Consider the following 23,389-nt stretch of genomic DNA (forward strand, 5'->3'; position numbering starts at 1 on the left):
TAAATGTTATTTGTAATGCTAACAAATCCCTGACAAACTGTTTTATTAAAAAGCCAAATCAATCTAGTCTATTGTCCATGCTGTGGTTGCTAGGTATGTTACCACAGAGAGGCGCGTGCTCATTTGGTGCACATGGTTAATGGGCTTTTCCCCCCTCAACTAATGCTGACAGGCAGAATTCAAAAGGATCTTTGCTCCTCCTTCTTGTAACACCAGTCCCTACTTTGAAACGTGAAAACTGGATATAGTATTACATCAATCAAACCAATAAACACGCACGTGCAAATGAAGTAATAAGAGTTTAAGTTTTCCACCTGGCATACAGAACTCGGGGACTTACTTTCAAATGTTTTCACGATGCCGTCGCACTGTTCTGACGTCATACCGGGGGTCCTCCATGAACGGATGTCTCCACGTGAGTGTATCAACAGCATGATGTCTAGCATGTAAAATCAGCCCTTGACTTGTTGGAATTGTATAAAGATTAAACAACCAATCGTTCCGATAACTGAAGGTAAGTGGAAACATTAAGTGTATTTTCTTTATATGAGACTTTCATTGTGTTTCTTCTTCGCTGTGTGGCTGATTTGAGTTTCCCTGCTGCCATGAACTCTCATTTGTTTTGGCTGCAAGTTAGCTTCAGTCTAGCATTCCTCTTAACTCAGTTTGACAGCATTACTTTGGAATTGTTCAACTTCTATATTATCTAATAAGTTCCTATTTTAAAATTAGTAATGAAATGTGTTTTTCCGTGGATTTTTTTTAAAACGCCGATTTGCTCTAGAATAGATAATAACGTCTCAATTGGCGAAAACATTAAAACGACATAACATTTAGCCCTTTTATGAATGTAAATGTGGTTGTGCCTTTTGTATACAAAAAATGCATTGTTTATTTAAAAAAAGTGTTTTTTATTATGTTTCTGAAAGATGTAAACAGGATGCATAATTATTATTATTGCAAGATTATCCATTAAATAAGAATATATTCCTGAAAACACAGCCTTATTTCTACTGTTTTAAGCAACTTAAACATTTTAACATCATTATTTCCTTTTACTGATAATAATTTATTAGGAATGCTTCCTGCATTTATTTATTTTTCACTTAATGTGACTGTTTATTGGTAGATATCTGATGTTAAATGTTGTACATCACCATTTATGTTTGTGAAGAACAACTCAGTTTGACAGCACTGTGTGGGTGTTACTGCACCATTTGTCACACTGTATCTCTAACCGTTTGCTTCTTTGTGTGTTCTGACTCCTCTTAGTGAAACAATGGCAACAGTCCGCAAGAAGATAGACAACCGGATTCGAGTCCAGATTGAGAATGGAGTCGCTCTACGGCACCGGACGATATATGTGGTGGTGGGAGATCGTGGGAGAGATCAGGTAATCTTAATCTATAGCTGTGTGTATATCAGTTTCAATTGAATTCAACACACATCCTTTTGCACTTTTTCCAAGAAAAATGTCAATGGTGCTGCACTTTATGACATTCAGCATGTGTAAGAAGTGAGGGTTACCTTAATGGTAAAGACTATTGAAAAACTGATAGTGATTTTGCTTGGATCCTCAACATCCTTCATATGTTGATTTCCAGATACTCAACTATTCTGCCCAAAGGTAGCCCTTGTTTTTGTTGTTTTTCTGCTATTTGCTATGTGTCACTGCATCTTCCTTTTCCATGATGTATGGTGACCGTGAATGAGCTATGCATCTTTTGCTGTTTAGTAAATGATGTATTTATGGAAATGCTGTCTGTAGTTCAAACTACAGTCCTTTAAAGTTTTGTTTCTGTTTTTTTTTTTTTATATTTAAATCTGCCTTTGATCCAGGTTGTCATTCTGCATCACATGCTGTCTAAAGCTAGTGTGAAAGCACGGCCCTCTGTACTCTGGTGCTACAAAAAAGAGCTGGGCTTCAGCAGGTAAACTCCTCAGAGAATAAGCTGTTTGACATGTGTTGTATTATAAAGGAGAAGGGTATTAAACTTGTCTAAAATGCTTGAAACAGCAATCGGAAGAAGCGCATGAGACACCTGCAGAAGAAAATAAATACTGGCACGTTGAATCTGAATCAGGATGACCCGTTTGAACTCTTCATCGCTGCAACCAACATCCGCTACTGTTACTACAACGAGACCCACAAGATCCTGGGAAACACATACGGGATGTGCGTCCTGCAGGTGAGTGTCTCCTCGTCCGCTGCACACCAGAGTGCCTCTATCAAAGAACATGGAATATGGTTAATTTAATTGGCTCAACCCACAAACGTTTAGGCTGTAGTCAGATTTTGATGTAGCAGATTTACTTGACTCATTTGAGGTTTTGTTTTCTGTGTCGCCCAGGACTTTGAAGCTCTCACTCCCAACCTGTTAGCGAGAACGGTTGAGACCGTCGAAGGAGGAGGTATAGTGGTGATTCTGCTGAGGACCGTGAACTCTCTCAAGCAGCTCTACACAATGACTATGGTAAGTCTTTAACTTGTTACATCTCCACACATGTCAAGACTCTGTTAGCTCGACTTGGGATCATTGTGGTCTTTTTTTCTCCCAGGATGTGCACTCTCGGTACCGGACCGAGGCTCATCAGGATGTGGTGGGACGCTTCAATGAGAGGCAAGGGCTCTTATGGATTTCATAACATTTGGAGCATTTGGAGCCAAAAGTTAAATGGTATTCATTTATTTTGTTCAACTGTTTTCAGATTCATTCTGTCACTTGCATCCTGCAAGAACTGTGTTGTCATTGACGACCAACTCAACATCCTGCCAATCTCCAGCCACATGGCGAACATCAAGCCCATTCCTCCAAAGACTCAGGTAACTTTATTATAGGAGACATTATTTGTTGTTGCTCATTGACTACGGAACATCCTCCTGAGGCATCTTAAAAGTTGCTTGACTTTCTAAGTAACTTGGGACTTGTCAGTCTTTTTGTTCACTTCTATAAACTACTTTGCAACTGTTTTTAAAAAGTGCTACATAAATGAAGTTTGCTTGCTTGTTGGCTCGTTGCTTCCTGATTTCTGACCTGTTGTCTCGTTTCTTCAGGAGGACGGTCTGACTCCACGAGAACAGGAGCTGAAGGACCTAAAGGAATCTCTGCATGACACTCAGCCTGTGGGAGTGTTGGTGGACTGCTGCAAGACCATGGACCAGGTCAGTACCTCTCACCTCTCAACAATACAAAGTACCATTTTCAATGAATTATCATCTTCTTTTATTTAAAGAGACTCTTGGTCCATTATTACAAAAAACATACAACACTCAAATATAAATTAAAAAAAGGCAGTTATACCAATGTTTCCACAGAGGTGACTGGTATCGTACAGCACTGAAACACGGATTTGAAAGCAGCATAATGACAGAGTTATGAGAAACATTCAATCGACAGATGAATTTGTACATTCGATTTCTCAAAAGAGCATGGAACGTGTTGACTCGTGCGTTACAGAACATTTCACTTGCACTGCACCGCCTTGGTTTTCTAAGCAGTATACGCAAACAGTCATTATATGCAACCTGGAGCTTCTTGCGGCTCGCCTTCTTATACTTGACCCACAAGGGGGCAGTATAGAGAGGAGTGCAATAAGCTCTAAAGAGGTTCACCTTAACCTTATCTGAACACCAAGAGAATTTTCTAGCCAACATGTTGGCTTGCATATATAAGACACGCCGCTGTCTATACATGTCATCATCATCAGCCATTTCATCTGTGATGATGTGTCCCAGATACTTAGTGTTACAGCAAACAGACAGCACCTGCCCTGATAGATAGAATGTTGGAAAACAAAGGTTCTTATCCCCTTTTGCTCTGCAGATCATTACAGCGCTCTTCTTAGCATTGTATTTAACGTCAAATTTGACTCCGTAATCAGAACAAACATTTAGCAACTGTTGAAAACCAGCACTGCTAGGAGAAACAATAGATCATCGGCATACATAAGATGGTTTACAATCACATTACCAATCACACACCCTGTTTTACAGACACTTAAATCATCTGATAGATCATTCATATAGATATTAAAAAGGCATGGTGAGAGGAGCCCCCCCTGGCGGACTCCATTACCAACACCAAATGGCGCAGAGACTGCATTCCCCCATTTGATCCGCATGCTCTGGTTGGCATACCAATAAGCCAGGATCCTAATTATACTGTTGGGCACACCCCTTTGTCTCAATTTTAAAAACAGTTTATGGTGGTTAACTCGGTCAAAAGCCTTAGAGGCATCAATGAAACCAATCAGAATAGTGGAATTCTGTCTTCTATATGTTTCTACCATTTCCTTCAAAGCATAGATGCATAGCTCAGTACCATGCTTAGCCTTGAAGCCAAACTGGTTATCTGAGGTACATAAATAGGAACATAGTCTATCTAACAAAATTCTTTCCAGGACTTTGGATAACACACTGGCTAGAGCAATTGGTCTATAGTTATCCAAGCTCCCTACCTTGCCCGCTTTGTCCTTAATGACAGGCACCAAAGTAACAGTCAACATGGAGTCTGGCAACATACCATGAGTCATGAGACCGGTAAAACAAATGGCAAGAAGAACGGCAACCTTCGGGCTTGCCAGTTTAAGGTGCTCTGCAGTGATTCGGTCAGAGCCGCATGCTTTATTATCAGCTAGCTGTGCAATTGCTCGATAAACCTCTTTAGCTGTAATTCCCACTGTGTCACTCTTCACAACATTACCAACTTTGTAGGGGTCACTTTTAACACAATTAAGTATATTAGAGTAATGTTGCCTCCACAACTCAGCTATGTTATCGGCTCCAGATACTCCCTCTATGGTACACGGTAATGACGTACTGGCCCTGTTCAGAGCTCTCACCTCCTTCCAGAAGCCAGTCACATCATTATGAAGCAGCTTTTCAGCCATAGAGTCCGCTCTCAATGTTTCTGTGTGTTTGTTGACATAACGAACTGCATATTTATATCTAGCATTTGTACGCTTTTTGAGATCCAGGACAGGCCCCTCTCTGGGCCTACCTGCCTGGACCCAGGCCCCAAAAGCATTCTTGGCTTCAGCATATTGATCAGCCACATGTTTATTCCACCCTGGCTTGACGTTGTGTCTCTTCCTAGAGTAGGTACAGCACGGTCTACTGGCCTCCCATACAGCTCCCACAATACAATCATACATGTTACAGAGGTCTTCACGGTGAGAGTTTTCATTACAACCCACATCAACACACAGAGTTGCCACTTTGGGTAGATATACATCACTCAATAGGACATCAGTTCTCCCATAGTACAATAGCCTATCCTCATTTGTGAGCTTGGACCAATCCACTTTAGTGGTACAGGCATTTTTAACCTCCTGAGACATCTCAGGGAGACTATCATAATCTAGTGACATTATAAAAGGAATGTGATCTGACATTGATGCCTCATACACAATCTCGATTGATCTTACAGTGTCATGGGCATTAGCAGTGCTTATGCAATGGTCAAGCCATGAAGTTGTATGCCAGGCCTCGCTTATATATGAATAGCTATCTGTAGGCAGAAGTATTTGGCTTGATAATATAAGATTGTTATCATCACAAAACTGTAGCATATGCTTAGCAAACAAGGACCTTTTGTCTGATATGTCAGCATTCATATCACCCACTACAAAAACACTGGTGGAATGATTATCAGCAATAAAAGAATGTATAAAAGCAAGTCTGTTCAGGTATTCATCTTCATTATGCTGTGACTCATATGGTGTATATACATTGAGAATGCTAAACTCCTTGTTATTCATTTTGATCTGTACAGCAATACACCAGTCAACTTCAAGCCTGATGACATTAATGACAGTGTCCAGCTTTTTGTGCCACAGGATAGCCACGCCCCCTGCTATCCTTCCTCTCACTATTCCCAGAGATAGGTCCGTAGTGGACTCACCAGCCCCGTGAAAATTGTCATTAAGAGAGTTCAACTTTCCCAAGTCCTGCTTTGGTAAGAAAGTTTCTTGCAAGCATAAAATGTCACATTTTTGTAGCAAGTTGTCCACCACTACACGTCGGATCCTATCAGCAGCGCTGTTGCCCAGGCGCAGCCCGCGACAGTTAAATGATCCAACCCGCATAACGTTTAGCTAAGCAGCTCAGCCGTAGCCCCATTCAGTACCCTCGCACCAGCAAAAGGTCTAGCTCTGCTAGCCCCTATCACCTCCGCTTTACGTGGTTCATAGTATCTTCTCACAACTGAGCCTTCAGGCCAGAGTTCTGGGTTAAACATCTCCGCAACTTCATTGCACTCAGCACACACTTTAAACGAGCTATATCTGCTGCTTGCAGTGTCAATACGGTGACAGTTAACATCACGGCCGAGTTGTTCAGTTAGATATTCGGACAGTGTCTCAGCATCAAGGTCTGGCGAGAATTTGGTAGCAAAAACACTCACCAACTTCGTACGGATCACTTTGATATTCCCTTGTGCAGCAGTGCCAACAATAGGCTTAGGCATCCTCCGTTCAGGTTTCCCAACAAGCTGTTTAGAATAGGCAGACTGGCCCTCGGCCCTATTCCTCCGACCTCGGCCCTGTTTCACAACTTGACTCCATACCTGCGAATTTACCGCAGTTCCTCCAGGGCTCACACAGGCACTCACGGTCCCTGACGCAGCGAGCGGGTCAACACAGTTGGGATGTACTACATCAGTAGAAGAGCCGGGGGGCTCGCATCCTTCACCAACACCGCACCATCACCCTGAGCGCTCCCACAGGTAGTTTCAGCGTCACTTGGTACAGCCAGTCCTCCACCATGACTCGGCTCCAACTGGCGTTCTACGGCAGCAACTCTGCTGTCCATGGTCGCAGCCACAGCACGCAGGTCCTCACCGATATCTGCCTGAACTTCCACTACGTGTCTTAATGCGCAAACCTCGCTGTGCAGTCGCTCCATCTTGCTCAGCAGGTTGGACACATCCAGGTTGTTAAACGTAACAGGCGGCAGCTCATCCAGGTAGTGGGAGACAAAACGGGGGATGTTTTCACCGCATTCATTTAGCACTTTTAGGCAGCTTTTAATATTGTTTGCATCCTTCTGGTTGCCTTTAAAGGCCACACACCGCTGCTTGGTTTCAGGACAGAGTTCAAACAACGTCTTTTTAGAAGTCTCGATCCATTCGGAATCGAAGGTGTTAGAGGCTACAAGGACTAGCTCGTCCTCGGTCATAGTTTTAATTTTAACCGCCAGGAAGTTGAGTAACTCATCAATGTACTGATCGTATTTCAAGTTACCAACACAAAGGAATTACACCTCAATAATTGTCCAAGTCATAATAAATGTAAATCTTAAGGTTTGAATTGTCCTCTAGGCTAAAGGAGTGCTGAAGTTCATCGAGGCGATCTCAGAGAAGACCCTGCGAACCACCGTGACTCTGACGGCTGCCCGTGGTCGAGGCAAGTCTGCAGCTCTGGGGCTGGCTGTCGCTGGAGCTGTTGCATTTGGGTAAGATTGGTTTGATAATGTCTTACAAATAAACCAGTTCGGTATATTATGCTGACTTAATTTGACATTGATTTCCTGGTATTGTCCACAGCTATTCCAATATCTTTGTGACCTCCCCGAGCCCGGACAACCTGCACACCATGTTTGAATTCATCTTCAAAGGCTTTGATTCTCTGCAGTATCAGGTATGCAGCCTGAGAGTCTTCTCTGTATCAAGGACTGTACGTTAATACACTAAGCTCACGTCCCCTTTTGCATTTTGTAGGAGCATCTTGACTATGAGATCATCCAGTCTTTAAATCCAGACTTCAACAAAGCTGTGGTGAGGGTGAACATCTTCAAAGAGCACCGGCAGACAATCCAGGTAAACAAGACCAGGCCACTCTTCTCAAAGTTATTTATATATCATATTTAGTGAATGACTCGCCTCTAACCTTCCTGTCCATGTGACCGCAGTACATCCACCCAGGAGACGCAGTGAAGCTGGGTCAGGCTGAGCTGCTGGTGATAGACGAGGCTGCAGCCATCCCTCTGCCTCTGGTGAAGAAACTGCTGGGGCCTTACCTGGTGTTCATGGCCTCCACCATCAACGGGTCAGTATGCTGGATGACATACATGATCCAATATCACACTACTTTTGTCCAAATAACTAAACATGCTAAGACATTTAGAGGTGGTATTTTCATTATTATGGGTTTAATTAAAAGTCAGTTTGTTCTTTGATGCTTTGGCAAAAACATGAATACCAATAAAGCCATTGAAAGGCAGGAAAACAAATATTTAATGCATTTTTTGATTGTTTTGTTTAAAAATAGTCAAATACGCAATATGATGTTTGTAAAGCCTAGGTTACATTTTGAACAATAGTCAAAAACCCTGATATTATTCAGTTTTGTATAATAGAATATTTGTATTTTAAACAATATTCACACCTCGAGAATCCTTCAACCAGTAATTCTGATTAGAGTTGTGAAATGGTTGATATTTCAGTTGATCGATCATTTTCTCACCGCTGTGTTCCTCTCTCTGTAGATATGAAGGCACCGGGCGCTCTCTTTCCCTCAAACTGATCCAGCAGCTGCGGCAACAGAGTGCCGACAGTCAGCAGAACATGTCTGCAGAGAACAGGAGCTCCAACACAGAGAGGCTGGCAGCAGGTACAGACATCATGGATCTGTCTGTGGTTGTTTAGTGACCAATGTGAGTCAGCAAACGGACTGACTGCTTCTCTGTCTCTGCACACAGCTCGCTCTCTCCACGAGGTCACTCTTCACGAGTCGATCCGGTACGCCCCGGGAGACGCTGTGGAGAAGTGGCTGAACGACCTGCTGTGTCTCGACTGTATGAACATACCCAGACTCATCTCCGGCTGCCCCCTCCCACAGACCTGTGACCTGTATCCTTTATGCACTGACCTGGTCAGTCCGGGTTACATTACATTACTGAGCTATTATCCTCTGCCACATACTGGTTACATACAGCATGTAGTGGAAGCAAAACATGTTTTACATATCATTAAGAAAAGGGGAAGACACTTAAAATAAAATCAATTATTGCCTTCCAGTTAATATCAACTGGTATGTTTCAACCCTCTTCTTAAGTTTTCCAATATCCACTTCAAATATTTCTAAAGATATAACAAAGCTTGGGGCTTACAGAGAACATTTTATCACTGCTCATCTCTTTTTTGATATTACCATTCAGGACCATAACATTTAATGCATGAAACAAGAAATAAACTGTTTTGTAGCTAATCATAATCTTATGTTAATCAAATCAGACAACGAAAAATGTGAAATGTTGTATCACTCGCATGCAACTGTCTGAGTGACACACTCCTACAAACCAGTTTGTTCTGCGTTTGTCCTTAACCTCCACTGTGCAGGTACTATGTGAACAGAGACACCCTGTTCTGTTACCACAAGGCGTCTGAGGCCTTCCTGCAGAGGCTGATGGCCCTCTACGTGGCCTCGCACTACAAGGTGAGAATCTTAGTCTGAGGATCACATTGCATCCTACACACAGTTTGTTTATTCGCCGTCTCAAATGTCTTCTCTGGATCCAGAATTCCCCCAACGACCTGCAGATGTTGTCCGATGCTCCGGCCCATCACCTCTTCTGCCTCCTCCCTCCTGTCCCCCCCACTCAGAACGCTCTGCCCGAGGTCCTCGCTGTGGTGCAGGTAAAACACAGCTGACTGCCAGCCATTTGATCAGATATTTGTTTCATTAAGTGTTAGACCTGTGTCAATTTGACTTGTTCATTTTGAGGTTTCGTAGGTTGTTTCTTTTTTTGTTGTTGACTAAAGGTCTGGGCATGTTGTCTTATCGTTGTCAGAGAAAACCCTAACTTATCTTAGTTTTAGTCAATGAAAAACTCTTGAGTTTTTAGTCACCAGATTATTTTTGAACATTTGATGTCAGTCAGTCCAGCCAAAACATGACTTTGTTTATTTCTTCCAAGCCATGTTGTTGCTATAGTTAACTTAAATAAGTAACTTACTCCAAACCCTGACTATGCTCATTGTGTGCTGCCGCTGTTGTCCTGTTATGCAGCACAGGAGACACAAATGGGCTCAGTTACAGCTTTTATTAACAAAATTAGCATTTGTGTATGCTTCTATCTTTTAAATGTATGAATTGAATTGACTCTTGGTAAATGTACATTTGTTTTTCTCAGGTGTGTCTGGAGGGAGAAATATCTCGGCAGTCCATCTTGAACAGTCTGTCCAGAGGAAAGAAGGCCTCTGGGGACCTGATTCCCTGGACGGTGTCAGAGCAGGTACACACTCGATACAAGCGCTTTTTGAACTCACATTATCAACGTGCAAATATTTGATCCTCTACTTTTTCTCTTTGTAGTTCCAAGACCCAGACTTTGGCGGCCTCTCCGGAGGCAGAGTGGTGCGGATCGCTGTCAACCCAGACTACCAGGGGGTAAGAGCCTGCACAAGTCTCAGCATGTTCCCAGTTTCATTTGAATCTGCATGTTCTGTATCTAACTGGTTCTCCACCTGTCCTCCAGATGGGCTACGGCTCCAGAGCTCTCCAACTGCTGCAGATGTACTACGAGGGCAAGTTCCCCACCATGGATGAGAGCACAAACTCAAATCCAAATGAGATCACATCCGTCAGCAGCGAGGTAATGAAATGACATATATTCAGCAATATTTAGAAGACATCGATTACATGCATTGTAACTAGGGTAGAAACTCATCGTGTTGTCGTCTCTCGTGTGCAGGCTGTCAGTCTGCTGGAGGAGGTGATCACTCCGAGGAAAGAGCTCCCCCCTCTGCTGCTGAAGCTGAGTGAGAGGAGAGCGGAGAGACTGGACTATCTGGGAGTCTCCTATGGCCTTACTACAAGGCTGCTCAAGTGAGTGTCCTTGAATATGGAGATGAGGGTTGTTCTATTTTTGCAGATTTTTTATTTCATTTTTTTAAAAAAACTCTTTTTGCAACCTGACAGGTTCTGGAGGAAAGCTGGTTATACTCCAGTCTACTTAAGACAAACCCCTGTAAGTATAAAAAGAGATTGTTATATATTTGTCTGTGCATTTTGCTGTCGTCACAGGCTGTAATTATTGTGTGTGTCTGTAGAACGACCTGACAGGAGAGCACTCCTGCGTGATGCTGAAGGAGCTGAACACAGATGACTCCCCGGAGCAGAGCCAGTGGCTCTCTGCCTTCTGGAAAGGTGAACTTCAACAACTTTCCTGCACTGCCCCTGGAGATCTGGTTTGTTTGAACTCATGATAGTCTGACTACAAAGTTATTGTTTCCCTCAGATTTCCGCCGGCGCTTCCTGTCTCTCCTCTCCTACCAGTTCAGCAGCTTCCATCCCAGCATGTCACTCAGCATCCTGCAGAACAAGAAGTCCAAGGACGAGACCACCGGTAAGACTCCTTTAATAACTGATGCTGTCACACTAGAGGGAGACAGAGCTCAACAGTGAGGTTCCAGAAGTGAAAAACCTATTATTATTATTATTAGCCAAAAGGTTGTAACCATCCAAAGTAAACGTATCATGCTCTCTGAGATTGTGAACACTTTATTCCAGCTCGTGCAAACGCCATATTTGTTATTTTATGAAGACGTGTGTGATCAAACGAGTTTCATTGAGATCCTAAGTCCCTTGAATAATTTCTCTGTAACTGCCAATGGAAACGGCAACTGTGTGGTCCTTTTTATAAAAAATAAAAATGGTTGCTCCATCTTTATTCATTTGAATATGTTGATCTGTATTGTAGCAGTTCTAACCCTACGGAGTTCCTCTCCACCTCACACACTTTCTGACCTGCCTTTGACCTCCACAGTTCTCAGCAGATCCGAGCTGGCCTCCAATTTCAGCCCCTACGACCTCAAGCGCCTGGAGCTGTATTCGAGGAGCATGGTGGACTACCACCTCATCATGGACCTGGTCCCAACAGTGGCTCGCATGTTCTTCCTCAAGCAGCTCGGGGACGTGTCTCTCTCCGCAGCACAGTGTGTACGTTTCCCTTGAGCTCATGGTGTCAGTTGTTTCTTTGTCGTGAATTCAGTTTTATTTGAACCTGTTGCTTTTCCCTTTTTTCTCTAGGCTCTACTGCTCGGCATAGGTTTACAGCACAAATCAGTAGACCAGCTGGAAAAGGAAATTGAACTCCCAAGCTCGCAGCTCATGGCCCTCTTCAACCGTCTGATCCGGAAATTTGTCCAAGTAAGTTTACTCCTAAAAGCCGTACATGCTGTGAGGAAGATGCCCTCTAATGCAATACTTCTGCAACAACATTAATCTTTGTATATAATATGTGACCCGCTATATCGAAATCAGTCGGAAGTCTCAACGGCTCATTTCAAAATAAACGTGGATTTACGTAAAAAACTATTTTTTCGGGGTTCGGGTGTTTTGTTTGATTTTAAACAAACAAAGTCTTGGCTTTCAGAATATGAAACTTTTATTTCCAAAATCACACGATAAATACATTTTTGAAGCTTGTAAAGGGACGAAGACAGGCACCTGTCACTCGCAATCTGCTCTTCCGCAGCGCCGCCCCCCCTCCCTCCGGCTGACATTATGAAAGAGTATAGTAATCATAGATAACACGGCAGGGTCCGTTACAGTTTGTTTTCATCTGATTTCAATTAAACAAAGTCTTGGCTTTCAGAATATTAAACTTGTTTCGGCAAATTCAGATGATAAATACAACTTTGAAGCTTGTAACGGAATAATTACAAGCGGAGTAACTTAACGTCACAGCAGGCATAACAACAGCCAGTGTTTCTCGTGAGTGTTTTCCCCGGGAAACAAACACAATACACACAAACGCAAAATTACACAAACTCGCGAGCAAATGAAAATATGTGTTGCACTGTTGGAGGAGCCTGTGACTGAAGTTGTGTATTGCCATATCTACACTGTAGCTAATGTGCACATGACAATAAAGCCTTGAAACAATCTTAGGTCTTCACCAGTATCCAAGAAAAAGCCATTGAGGCAGAGATGGCGACTTCTATAGACGTTTCCATGGAGCCCACTGTCAGAAGCCTCAATGATGATCTGGTATGTGTTTAACAACTCTGATGATTTTAAAACCTTTGCTGGTTTGAAATGCTCATGTGGAAAGTGTTGCTTTTCTTTTTTCCTCTATGTAAAGTCACCTATCAGGGAAAATAATGAATATAAGAAAAATTGCGTTTGTTTGGGGGAAAAAGGTTTAAAAATGAATCTGTCACTCACAGAACGAAGCGGCTAAGGAGTTTGATGAGAAACACAAGCAGGATGTGGAGAAAGTCAAGGAAATGGACATGGAAGAGTGAGTATAAGGTTTTCAGGAGGGATGATTTTGGTCATTCGTGTAGCATCTTGAAAATGTGCAGGGCAATATTTACTGTTGTGGTTTTAATAATTTCCTTTTTGTATTTACAGGTACACGATCCGTGGAGATAATGAGGAATGGGACCAGGTGCTGAAGAAAGCAGGGACCACAGCGGTCGTCAGCATCAAAAGGTGCAGTGACATCAGGATTGTTGGCAGACTGTGGTTGTTTGGAATGTTGTAGAAACATGTTTGTAACAATGTCCTTCTCCCAACAGTGAAAAGAAGAGGAAGTATGAAGGGGAAAACACAAAAGCAAGCAATGGGGCTCCAGAGCATGGAAAACTGAAAAAGAAAGAGACACAACACGGAAAATTCAAGAAGAACAAGGACAAGCAGGGCAAATTTGGAAAGAGGGCGTGACCGTAAACTGCTGCGTTGACAGGAAAGTGTGTGGGAACCAAGCGGTATCAACATGATAATGCAGATACTGAAGAGCACCTAAAAGACTGGATATCCTCTGAGATATATTCTTATTTCTACAGTACGTTATAACAAGTTTGTTGCTTTGTTTTATGGTGTGTGCAACATTGCAGAGACCCTGTATATCGGCAGTAAATAACACACGTTCTACTAAATAGGAAGGATTTACTTTCAGTTATTTTAAACATTTTCACAGTATGTTTAGAGTTTCCCTTTTAGTTGAAGACATGATTTCTACAATGTAAAATGTTAATGAATACGTTCTGTAAAATGATTTGTGAGGTAAATTAAAGGCTGTCAGTTTCCCTGTAATGGAACACTTGAGGCTTTAAATAAATCCACTTCTGTTTGAGCTGCTGTTTCACGGTGTCCGGGGCAAAGATACAGTCTATGGCATCATGGGAAAGTTTCCACACAGCTTCACGACTGAGATCAAACGTGGAAGCTGCCAGCTGATATTCCTGAGACAAGTCCGTACTGAAGACTCCTTTATCATCAGTCTGTAATGTGACAAAGAATAAAATCATTCATGGTCAACATGGTGTCAATTCAGGTTCTATATCAGGTGTCCCTAACTCTTAGATGGTTACAGTTTCATGGTGCATACTTTAGTGTCATTTGACAGTCTGTGTCCATATGTAACATAAGTGTAATATTGGTATTAGCTGGGTGTGAGAAGTGATTATATTGGCTGTTATAACCGTGTACATCAGGTGAAATCAAGCAATCAATTATTTTCCAAAATATTTATGTGATTGCCCAATTAAGGGTTGAAGTAATGATGACTTAGTAGCAATTTAGGAAGCAGGCATATTCCAATAAATATAAACTAATACAAAAATGTCCATTCATAGTGTCATAAAAATAGACTTGATATGGCATACTATACCTTGACTAAAGAATTAGAATTTAGCAAACAAAATAATATTTTTTGTTTTGAAATACATTATTCTGACTTTGGAAGTCTTTGTAAAGACCGTTAAGTATGTCCATCCATCCATCTTCTCCCGCTTATCCGTGGTCGGGTAGCAGTTCCAGCAGAGAGCCCCAAACTTTATTTTCCCTGGCGACATCAACCAGCTCTGACTGGGGGATCCCAAGGCGCTCTCAGGCCAGCGAAGAGATATAATCCCTCCACCTGGTCCTAGGTCTACCCCTTGGTCTCTTCCCAGCTGGACGTGCCTGGAACACCTCCCTAGGGAGGCGCCCAGGTGGCATCCTAACTAGGTGCCCGAACCACCTCAACTGGCTCCTTTCGACGCGAAGGAGGAGCGGCTCAACTCCGAGTCCCTCCCTGATGACCGAACTTCTCACCTTATCCCTAAGGGAGACACCAGCCACCCTGCGGAGAAAACCCATCTCGGCCGCTTGTATCCGCGATCTCGTTCTTTCGGTCATGACCCATCCTTCATGACCATAGGTGAGGGTAGGAACGAAAATGGCCCGGTAGACAGAGAGCTTTGCCTTCTGGCTCAGCTCCCTTTTCGTCACAACGGTGCGGTAAAGCGACTGCAGTACCGCTCCCGCTGCTCCGATTCTCTGGCCCATCTCACGCTCCATTGTTCCCTCACTCGAGAACAAGACCCCGAGATACTTGAACTCCTTCACTTGGGGTAAGGACTCATTCCCTACTTGGAGTGGACAGTCCATCGGTTTCCTGCTGAGAACCATGGCCTCAGATTTGGAGGTGCTGATCCTCATCCCAGCCGCTTCACACTCGGTTGCGAACCGATCCAGTGAGTGCTGAAGGTCGCAGACCGATGAAGCCATTAGAACCACATCATCTGCAAAAAGCAGTGGTGCAATCTTTAGTCCACCGAACTGCAGACCCCCTCCCCCATGACTACGCCTCGAAATCCGATCCATGTATATTACAAACAGGATTGGTGACAAAGCGCAGCCCTGGCGGAGGCCAACCCTCACCGGAAATGGGTCCGACTTACTGCAGAGGACCCGGACACAGCTCTCGCTTTGGGAGTACAGAGATTGGATGGCCCTGAGTAGAGACCCCCTCACCCCATACTCCCGCAGCACCTCCCACAGTAACTCCCTGGGAACTCGGTCATACGCCTTCTCCAAGTCTACAAAACACATGTAGACCGGATAAGCGTACTCCCAGGCCCCCTCCAGGATCCTTGCGAGAGTAAAAAGCTGATCCGTCGTTCCACGACCAGGACGGAATCCGCATTGTTCCTCCTCAATCTGAGGTTCGACAATCGGCCTGACCCTCCTTTCGAGTACCTTAGAGTAAACTTTCCCGGGGAGGCTGAGTAGTGTGATGCCTCTGTAATTGGCACACACCCTCTGATCCCCCTTTTTGAAAAGGGGAACCACCACCCCGGTCTGCCACTCCTTCGGTACTGTTTCCGACTTCCACGCAACGTTGATGAGACGTGTCAACCATGACAGTCCCTCAACACCCAGAGCCTTCAGCATTTCCAGGCGGATCTCATCCACCCCCGGGGCTTTGCCACTGTGGAGTTGTTTGACGACCTCAATGACCTCCCCCCGGGAGATTGGTGTTGATCCCCTGTCATACTCCAGCTCTGCCTCTAACATAGAGGGCGGAGTTGTCGGGTTCAGGAGTTCCTCAAAGTGTTCCTTCCAACGCCCTAACACTCCATCAGTTGAGGTCAACAACGTCCCATCCTTACTGTACACAGCTTGAATGGTTCCCTGCTTCCCCCTCCTGAGGTGTCGGACAGTGTTCCAGAACAACTTTGGTGCCGCCCGAAAGTCCTTCTCCATGTCTTCTCCGAACTTCTCCCACACCCGCTGCTTTGCCTCGGCCACGGATGAGGCTGCTGCCCTTCGGGCCTGTCGGTACCTTGCAACTGCCTCGGGAGTCCCCCGGGATAACAAATCCCTGAAGGCCTCCTTCTTCAGTCGGACGGCTTCCCTGACCACCGGTGTCCACCAGGAGGTTCTAGGGTTACCGCCCCTTGAGGCACCTAGGACCTTGAGACCACAGCTCCCCGCCGCGGCTTCGGCAATAGAGGCTTTGAACACCGACCACTCTGGTTCAATGTCCCCAACCTCCACAGGAATGCCCGAAAAGCTCCGCCGGAGGTGTGAGTTGAAGGCCTCCTGAACTTGGGCCTCCTCCAGACGTTCCCAGTTCACCCGAACTACACGTTTGGGCTTACCAGGTCTATCCAGAGGCTTCCCCCACCACTCGACCCAACTCACCACCAGATGGTGATCAGTTGACAACTCCGCCCCTCTCTTTACCCGAGTGTCCAAAACATACGGCCTCAGGTCCGATGATACGATAACAAAATCGATCATGGACCTTCTGCCTAGGGTGCTCTGGTACCACGTACACTGATGAGCATCCTTATGTTCGAACATGGTGTTTGTTATGGCCAATCCATGACTAGCACAGAAGTCCAGTAACAAACCACCACTCCGGTTCAGATCAGGGGGGCCGTTCCTCCCAATCACGCCCCTCCAAGTGTCTCCATCATTGCCCACATGTGCGTTGAAGTCTCCCAGCAAGATTAAAGAGTCCCCTTCAGGAGCCCCATACAGGACTCTTTCCAGGGTCTCCAAGAAGGCCGTATACTCTGAACTGCTGTTGGGTGCATAAGCACAGACAACAGTCAGAGTTTTCCCCCCCATAACCCGCAGGCGTAGGGAGGCGACCCTCTCGTCCACTGGGGTAAACTCCAACAACGAAGCACCCAACCGGGGACTTGTGAGTATCCCCACACCCGCCCGGCGCCTCACACCTTGAGCAACTCCGGAGAAGAATAGAGTCCAAGTTAAGTATGTCATTAAACATAAAACCGTCAGTTCCGTATGCCTCAAAATGCAATTTAAAAACTGGTCATAGTATCGTATGTGAACGAAACTTACACAAATCACACTGGGATGTCCCATCTGGTACCAGTGTTTGAAATGATGATCGGAGTAACGTGCTACCGTTTGTCCTTTGACGTTTGATGTCAGGCAAAGCTCTGAGATAAAAAAAAAAAAATCCATAAGCAAATCCACTGGTGCACACCTCAGAAAATTAATATTTGAATCTCACTCTTACCCAGTGGTATGTTGTGCTTCACCACTTTGTCAACAATTCCTTGAGATCCCCCCATGGCCGGGTGCAGGAAGGTGCCGTGACCGATCCTGTCCGGAGGAAGATCCAGCAGCAGGTCGGACTCCTCCAGCTGGGACGGGACCTGCAACCGTTCATGTTGGAACATCAGATCTCTCTCAGATAATGTGCTCACCGATAACGGATTACATTTAATGTTGTGGTCATACTTCTGAGAGGTGCAGGGACAACTTCAGTCCACAGTTCTTTGCCTTCTGCAGAGCAGGAAGTAGGTCTTTGCCATGGCCAACCTGAGAGGGAAAACTACATTCATTAACAGGAAGTGTTGTGAGTAAATGTCAGACTCGTGGATTCCTTTTAAATCTCACTGAATATTTCATTTACATGGATTTGATTTTTAATGAAATGATTGTACTGTACATTCCCTTTAATTTGCAACTATTCTTTTTGCAAATTGCATCATTTCAATATAACAATGCATCTGTCAAAATGCAAAATAAACAAGAAACCACGTTGGGATCAGTCATTGGAATACTCCCACAAACTATAGTGACTGCTAACACCATGGACCAGGGTCTACCAAAAAAAACCTGAGCAAATTGTTGAACAGCTACCATTATGAAAGACTACACTTTCTGTAAGAGATAACATTAACCATTGTTTTTTTATGCTTTTGTCTTTACATTACCTTCATAAATGTATAAGTAAACGTATTTGTAGCTTGCACTTAAAAGCACAAGTATCAGAAGCAAAAGTACTATTTCTGAACATTCCATAACCTGCAAAAAAACGCTAGTCTAACTGGTCCCCAACTAGTGGGTATTGTAACTCTAATGGTACGTAATATTAGGAGTAAAACTGTCTTTTTGATCCGTCTGAGAAATACAGCCAGCACATGTGAAAGGCAGAAACTGGTAACACAGAGAAATTAAATAGTGAATGTTTTAATTCCAATGATGCTCAATTTGTACTAACCGTTGGATCTCCACTGAGGTCGAGTCCCAACACCAAACCATCAGACGACAGCATGAAGTCCTCAGCAAGCTTCACCGTCTCCATGGCAACTTCAGTTCCATTCCTGCGGTCAATCGCCACCAGAAACCTTGAGAACAAATGAACACATTTACAACCATTCACTACTGTGGCCAGCACTCACGTTCCCAGATCATCATAGTAAAACATTATGCAGACTGTGTGTTCAACACAGGCACTTCTCACACATACAAAAATAAACATTTCCCGACTTGCACACACAAATAAAACTGTTGCCTACCTGACATCAATGTCCACTCCTTCGCTTTTGCATTGTTTAATGGCTTTGATGACGGTTTCAATGTAACTCTTCTTTGTCAATCCTATAGGGAAAAGGTATTAAACTTGTTTCAAATTCTTCAAGTTTGTTTTATGTTTTGCACCAAAGTGTTTCCCAAAGACACACATACTGTAAATGTATACACATTAGGGATGTAAACGACACATTTCATCACAATACAACACTATTTCTATTGTGTGGACAATGATGGCATGTTTGAAGAAATCACAAAGTCTGCCACGATACAATATAAATATTTTACACATTTGTATCAACCCACAAGACAAATAAAATGTGATTTTTTTGGAATCATGTTTTCTTCAATGGTAATACTGACAAAGACGTGCCATGGGAATAAAAAATATCTGTGTAAACTGTCTAATTTGAGAGCCTAATAATTTAATAAAACAACCTTGACAGTAAATCACTTCTCAGATATAAGGCTGCTTCTCCACCTGTGTGTTTCTCCTCCCTTGGTGTACTTCTCAGCTCTAAATATTTGACACCATCTGCTGCAAACTCTTTGATCACATCTGTAGCAACCTGTGAAGAGAGAAAATAAACAGCTGTCGGTAACATTCTGTGCAAAACATATATACACTGAACAAAAATATAAACGCAACACTTTTGTTTTTGCTCCCATTTTTCATGAGATGAACTCAAAGATCTAAAACATTTTCTATATACACAAAATAACCATTTCTCTCAAATATTGTTCACAAATCTGAAAAAATCTGTGATAGTGAGCACTTCTCCTTTGCCGAGATAATCCATCCCACCTCACAGGTGTGGCATATCAAGATGCTGATTAGACAGCATGATTATTGCACAGATGTGCCTTAGGCTGGCCACAATAAAAGGCCACTCTGAAACGTGCATTTTTGCTTTATGGGGGGGGCCGGGGGGGGTCCGAAAACCAGTCAGTATCTGGTGTGATTCACAACATTACCCTAACCCTAACCCTAACCCTACCCCTACCCCTCACACCAGATAATGACTGGTTTTCAGACCCCCCCAATAAAGCAAAACTGCACGTTTCAGAGTGGCCTTTTATTGTGGCCAGCCTAAGGCACACCTGTGCAATAATCATGCTGTCTAATCAGCATCTTGATATGCCACACCTGTGAGGTGGGATGGATTATCTCGGCAAAGGAGAAGTGCTCACTATCACAGATTTTTTCAGATTTGTGAACAATATTTGAGAGAAATGGTTATTTTGTGTATATAGAAAATGTTTTAGATCTTTGAGTTCATCTCATGACAAATGGGAGCAAAAACAAAAGTGTTGCGTTTATATTTTTGTTCAGTGTATATATTTAAGTCAACAACTGCTTTTTTTTCAAACAGTCAGTCCTCACCATCAGGATATCTTCCTCCGTGTCCACCAGCTGATGGATGACCTTGAAGACTTGGAAACACCTGCAGACATCAAATATGCTTAAGTTTACATCTTCCTCGTGCAAATCAATGTTGTCTGTTTTGCTATTTCTTTGGTCAACAGGCTGTAAACATCAAGCATAGGACTACAGTTTTTTTCTATGGAAAGATGTATTATAATTTACAGCAGTGAAGCAATACAAATGAAAGTCATAAAAAATGTCATAACATAAGGTGGACTAAAATCCAATAAAAAGCAACATGTCGTACTTGTTCAGACTACATGACATGGAAGCTATTGAAATGTGTTCTGATTTTTTAAAAAGGAAACTGCTGACTTGTTATATCACTATTAAAATTAAAATAAATTCAATTCAATGTGTCCTATTTTGCATTGTAGTAATAAAATGCGGCATTGATTTGGAGGGATCCAAGACACATGATGATTATTCAAAATCTGAAATAATCTTCTTTTTAAATATTTATTCAAGATCAATTAATTACACATCAAGTGAATGTCTGTCCAATCACGTGCATGTCTGTCCAATAACCAACATAAAACTACATTCATAGATAATGTTCCTGCATGGGCAGGTCATTATTTTGTATTCTATTCTATTCGTTGATGTTTCATGTATAACTATTCAATTTTTCAATATGATTAATTAAACAATATATACATATATCTATGCCTACAATTCATTATAATATTATTATGATAAAAATGCAATTTACACCTGCAGATATGCGCGCCATTTTCTTATAGATTTGACCCCTTTAAAAAAGAAAAAAAACCCTCTTCTGCGGTCAAGCCAGTCTCCACTTCGGAAAACATAGTCAAGAAGCCAGCCTGCACCTTGTATTGTGGTGCGCGAATATCGTATGCATTACGGTAGAGGCCTGGAAAAACTGCCTTCAAAATAAAATCGCTTACTCGGTCAATAACAAATATACCTAAAAAACATACCAAACATATTCATAAATACTGCAGCTTAAATTAAGAAATATGGTCTATATAATGTGATCAATAATTATTTAAAACAAACTACGTATAACTACTACTGAGTGAATGTAAAACTAAAAAGGAGTTTCAAAATAAAATACTTTTGAAATCTCATATGGGCTATCGTCCATCTGTTTTTAGATAAGAATAAAACAAAAACTGTCAATTATCAAATACTTATTTCACTCCAGGGTGATAGCAGCACATCCCAACTAGTCACTTGGAGAATATCAGGACAATCTGATGTACAGTTTCAAAATAAAATACCTTTGAAGTCTCATATATGAGCTATCGTCCCGCTGTTTTTAGATAAGAATAAAACAAAAACTCTCCAGTAGGCTATCACATACGTATTTCACTTCAGGGTGATGGCAGGACACCCCATCTAGTGACTCAGAGAATTTCAGGACAATCTGATGTACAGTTTTAGAATAAAATACCTTTGAAGTCTCATATATGAGCTATCATCCCTCTGTTTTTAGAAAAGAATAAATCGAAAACAAATTATCCTGTTATTCTCAAGTGACTAGTTGGGGTGTGCTGCTATCACCCTGGAGAGAAATACGTCTTTGATAATTGACAGTTTTTGTTTTATTCTAATCTAAAAAAAGTAACACTTTAATACCCACCCATTGTTATATTTCTACTTGTGAAATAACGACGATGTCATCATCAAATATAGCTCTAATTGATACAAAATTGGTCCTTTATTAAACTTTCATATAAAGTTATACGCACTCATCCAGGGTCCTCCGCTGGCCCTTGCCGATGGCCGTCATGCCGTGTCCGATGTTGAGGTGCGGTTTCCGGCTGATGAGCTTCTCGATGGTCGGGCAGCTGACGGAGCCGTTGAGGTGAGCATGGAGCTCCTGGTGACGGTTTGAAACGCTGATGTTAGCATCTATGTAACTATAAATGTACACAAACATACTTTTAACCGTGTTTAAACTCCTTTAAAATCAATGCTTTTGCGACTTACCACTTTTGGCAGCTCCCGATAGAAGACATCGACCTCATTGTCCATCATCACAAAGTAAATCAAAGCCTGTGTAATCCTGAGCTGTGACTCAGAGCTGCAGGCTGTCACTTAACGCTGACACTGTTTTCAGTCTGTATTTCATTGTGACACCAAGTGCAACACAGTAATAAGCCCCCATCTTTTAGGGGATTCTCCTCCTCAAGGTTCCGCTTCTTAAATCGTTGAAACCCCATGAGGCGACTTATATTTACTTATTAGTTCATGTATTATTTGATTGCGGTTTGAAGAAAGGGAACATTACATAACCACTATTAATAAGAAACTGAACCTCTTGATAGCACTGTTAACTTAAACTGCAATGACAAAGGAATAACCTTTATTAGAATATATCAAATCAAATCAGGTTTTATTTATAGAGCACATTTAAAAACGATTTTTGGTCGAGCCAAAGCGCTGTACATGTAATAAAAACACTTAACAACAAAAGACAACAATTTACAACAGCAAATATAAAAACAAAACACAGGGAAATGTCAGGAGTCATACTCTGACTAGAAGGCCTGAGAGAAGACGTGAGTCTTCAGTGAGGATTTAAAAACCCCTAGGGTCTGGGCCGACCTCACATGGAGGGGCAGACTTTTCCAGAGCCTAGGGCCAGCAGCTGCGAAGGCTGGGTCCCCTCGGGTTTTTGAGCCTGGTCTTGATATAATATTAAATATTATAAAACAAGTACATATATTTGTACTCTTTTTTTTAATACTGTACTTTATTAATCTAATGGCTGCTATTATCTTGTTATCCAGGTTTTTAAAAAATGCAAAACATATTATAAAAGTTGAGGAAAGGTTAGTGGTGGAAGTAGAAAGCAGCAAAAAATTGAAATACTTAGTAACATATAAATATGTCCAAATTGTTTAGGTACCATTTGTATTT

The 23,389-nt window shown here is 42.6% G+C and overlaps 2 protein-coding genes across 3 annotated transcripts; one reads left to right on the forward strand and one right to left on the reverse strand.

The window, feature by feature from the left end:
• The first annotated feature begins 264 nt into the window (after positions 1–264).
• nat10 (N-acetyltransferase 10) lies at positions 265–14,268 on the forward strand. The gene is made up of 29 exons (XM_034204745.1): positions 265–514; positions 1,273–1,393; positions 1,840–1,931; positions 2,018–2,189; positions 2,352–2,474; positions 2,560–2,621; positions 2,710–2,824; positions 3,056–3,163; positions 7,320–7,453; positions 7,545–7,638; positions 7,719–7,817; positions 7,910–8,046; positions 8,486–8,610; positions 8,699–8,849; positions 9,339–9,435; positions 9,519–9,635; positions 10,133–10,234; positions 10,315–10,389; positions 10,478–10,594; positions 10,694–10,827; positions 10,921–10,969; positions 11,052–11,148; positions 11,240–11,347; positions 11,768–11,940; positions 12,031–12,150; positions 12,895–12,993; positions 13,173–13,246; positions 13,360–13,440; positions 13,527–14,268. The coding sequence occupies exons 2-29, from the start codon at positions 1,280–1,282 to the stop codon at positions 13,669–13,671; spliced, it is 3,114 nt and encodes a 1,037-aa protein (XP_034060636.1). The 5' UTR covers positions 265–514; positions 1,273–1,279; the 3' UTR covers positions 13,672–14,268.
• adal (adenosine deaminase-like) lies at positions 13,880–22,598 on the reverse strand. Of its 2 annotated transcripts, XM_034204747.1 has the most exons (10): positions 22,457–22,598; positions 22,216–22,346; positions 20,456–20,516; positions 19,553–19,640; positions 19,059–19,140; positions 18,761–18,887; positions 17,995–18,075; positions 17,771–17,909; positions 17,590–17,690; positions 13,880–14,231 (listed from the first exon to the last, which is right to left on the reverse strand). In XM_034204747.1, the coding sequence occupies exons 1-10, from the start codon at positions 22,502–22,504 to the stop codon at positions 14,019–14,021; spliced, it is 1,071 nt and encodes a 356-aa protein (XP_034060638.1). In that variant the 5' UTR covers positions 22,505–22,598; the 3' UTR covers positions 13,880–14,018. The 2 variants fall into 2 exon arrangements, with proteins under 2 accessions (XP_034060638.1, XP_034060639.1); XM_034204748.1 differs by lacking the exon at positions 17,590–17,690.
• Positions 22,599–23,389: the final 791 nt, after the last annotated feature.

Source organism: Gymnodraco acuticeps, unplaced genomic scaffold (assembly GCF_902827175.1).
Source record: "Gymnodraco acuticeps unplaced genomic scaffold, fGymAcu1.1, whole genome shotgun sequence".
Taxonomy (NCBI): domain Eukaryota; kingdom Metazoa; phylum Chordata; class Actinopteri; order Perciformes; family Bathydraconidae; genus Gymnodraco; species Gymnodraco acuticeps.

What these genes read in the sequence shown, in the direction of transcription:
- adal (XM_034204747.1), bottom strand. Translation starts at nt 22,504, where the DNA reads ATGATGGACAATGAGGTCGATGTCTTCTATCGGGAGCTGCCAAAAGTG. An exon ending in CGGAGGAAGATATCCTGATG is followed by an intron (nt 19,641 to 20,455) that starts GTGAGGACTGAC and finishes CTCTCTTCACAG; the next exon opens with GTTGCTACAGATGTGATCAA. An exon ending in GAAGCACAACATACCACTGG is followed by an intron (nt 17,691 to 17,770) that starts GTAAGAGTGAGA and finishes TTTTTATCTCAG; the next exon opens with AGCTTTGCCTGACATCAAAC.
- nat10 (XM_034204745.1), top strand. Translation starts at nt 1,280, where the DNA reads ATGGCAACAGTCCGCAAGAAGATAGACAACCGGATTCGAGTCCAGATT. An exon ending in TTGATTCTCTGCAGTATCAG is followed by an intron (nt 7,639 to 7,718) that starts GTATGCAGCCTG and finishes TGCATTTTGTAG; the next exon opens with GAGCATCTTGACTATGAGAT. An exon ending in GCTCTCTGCCTTCTGGAAAG is followed by an intron (nt 11,149 to 11,239) that starts GTGAACTTCAAC and finishes TGTTTCCCTCAG; the next exon opens with ATTTCCGCCGGCGCTTCCTG.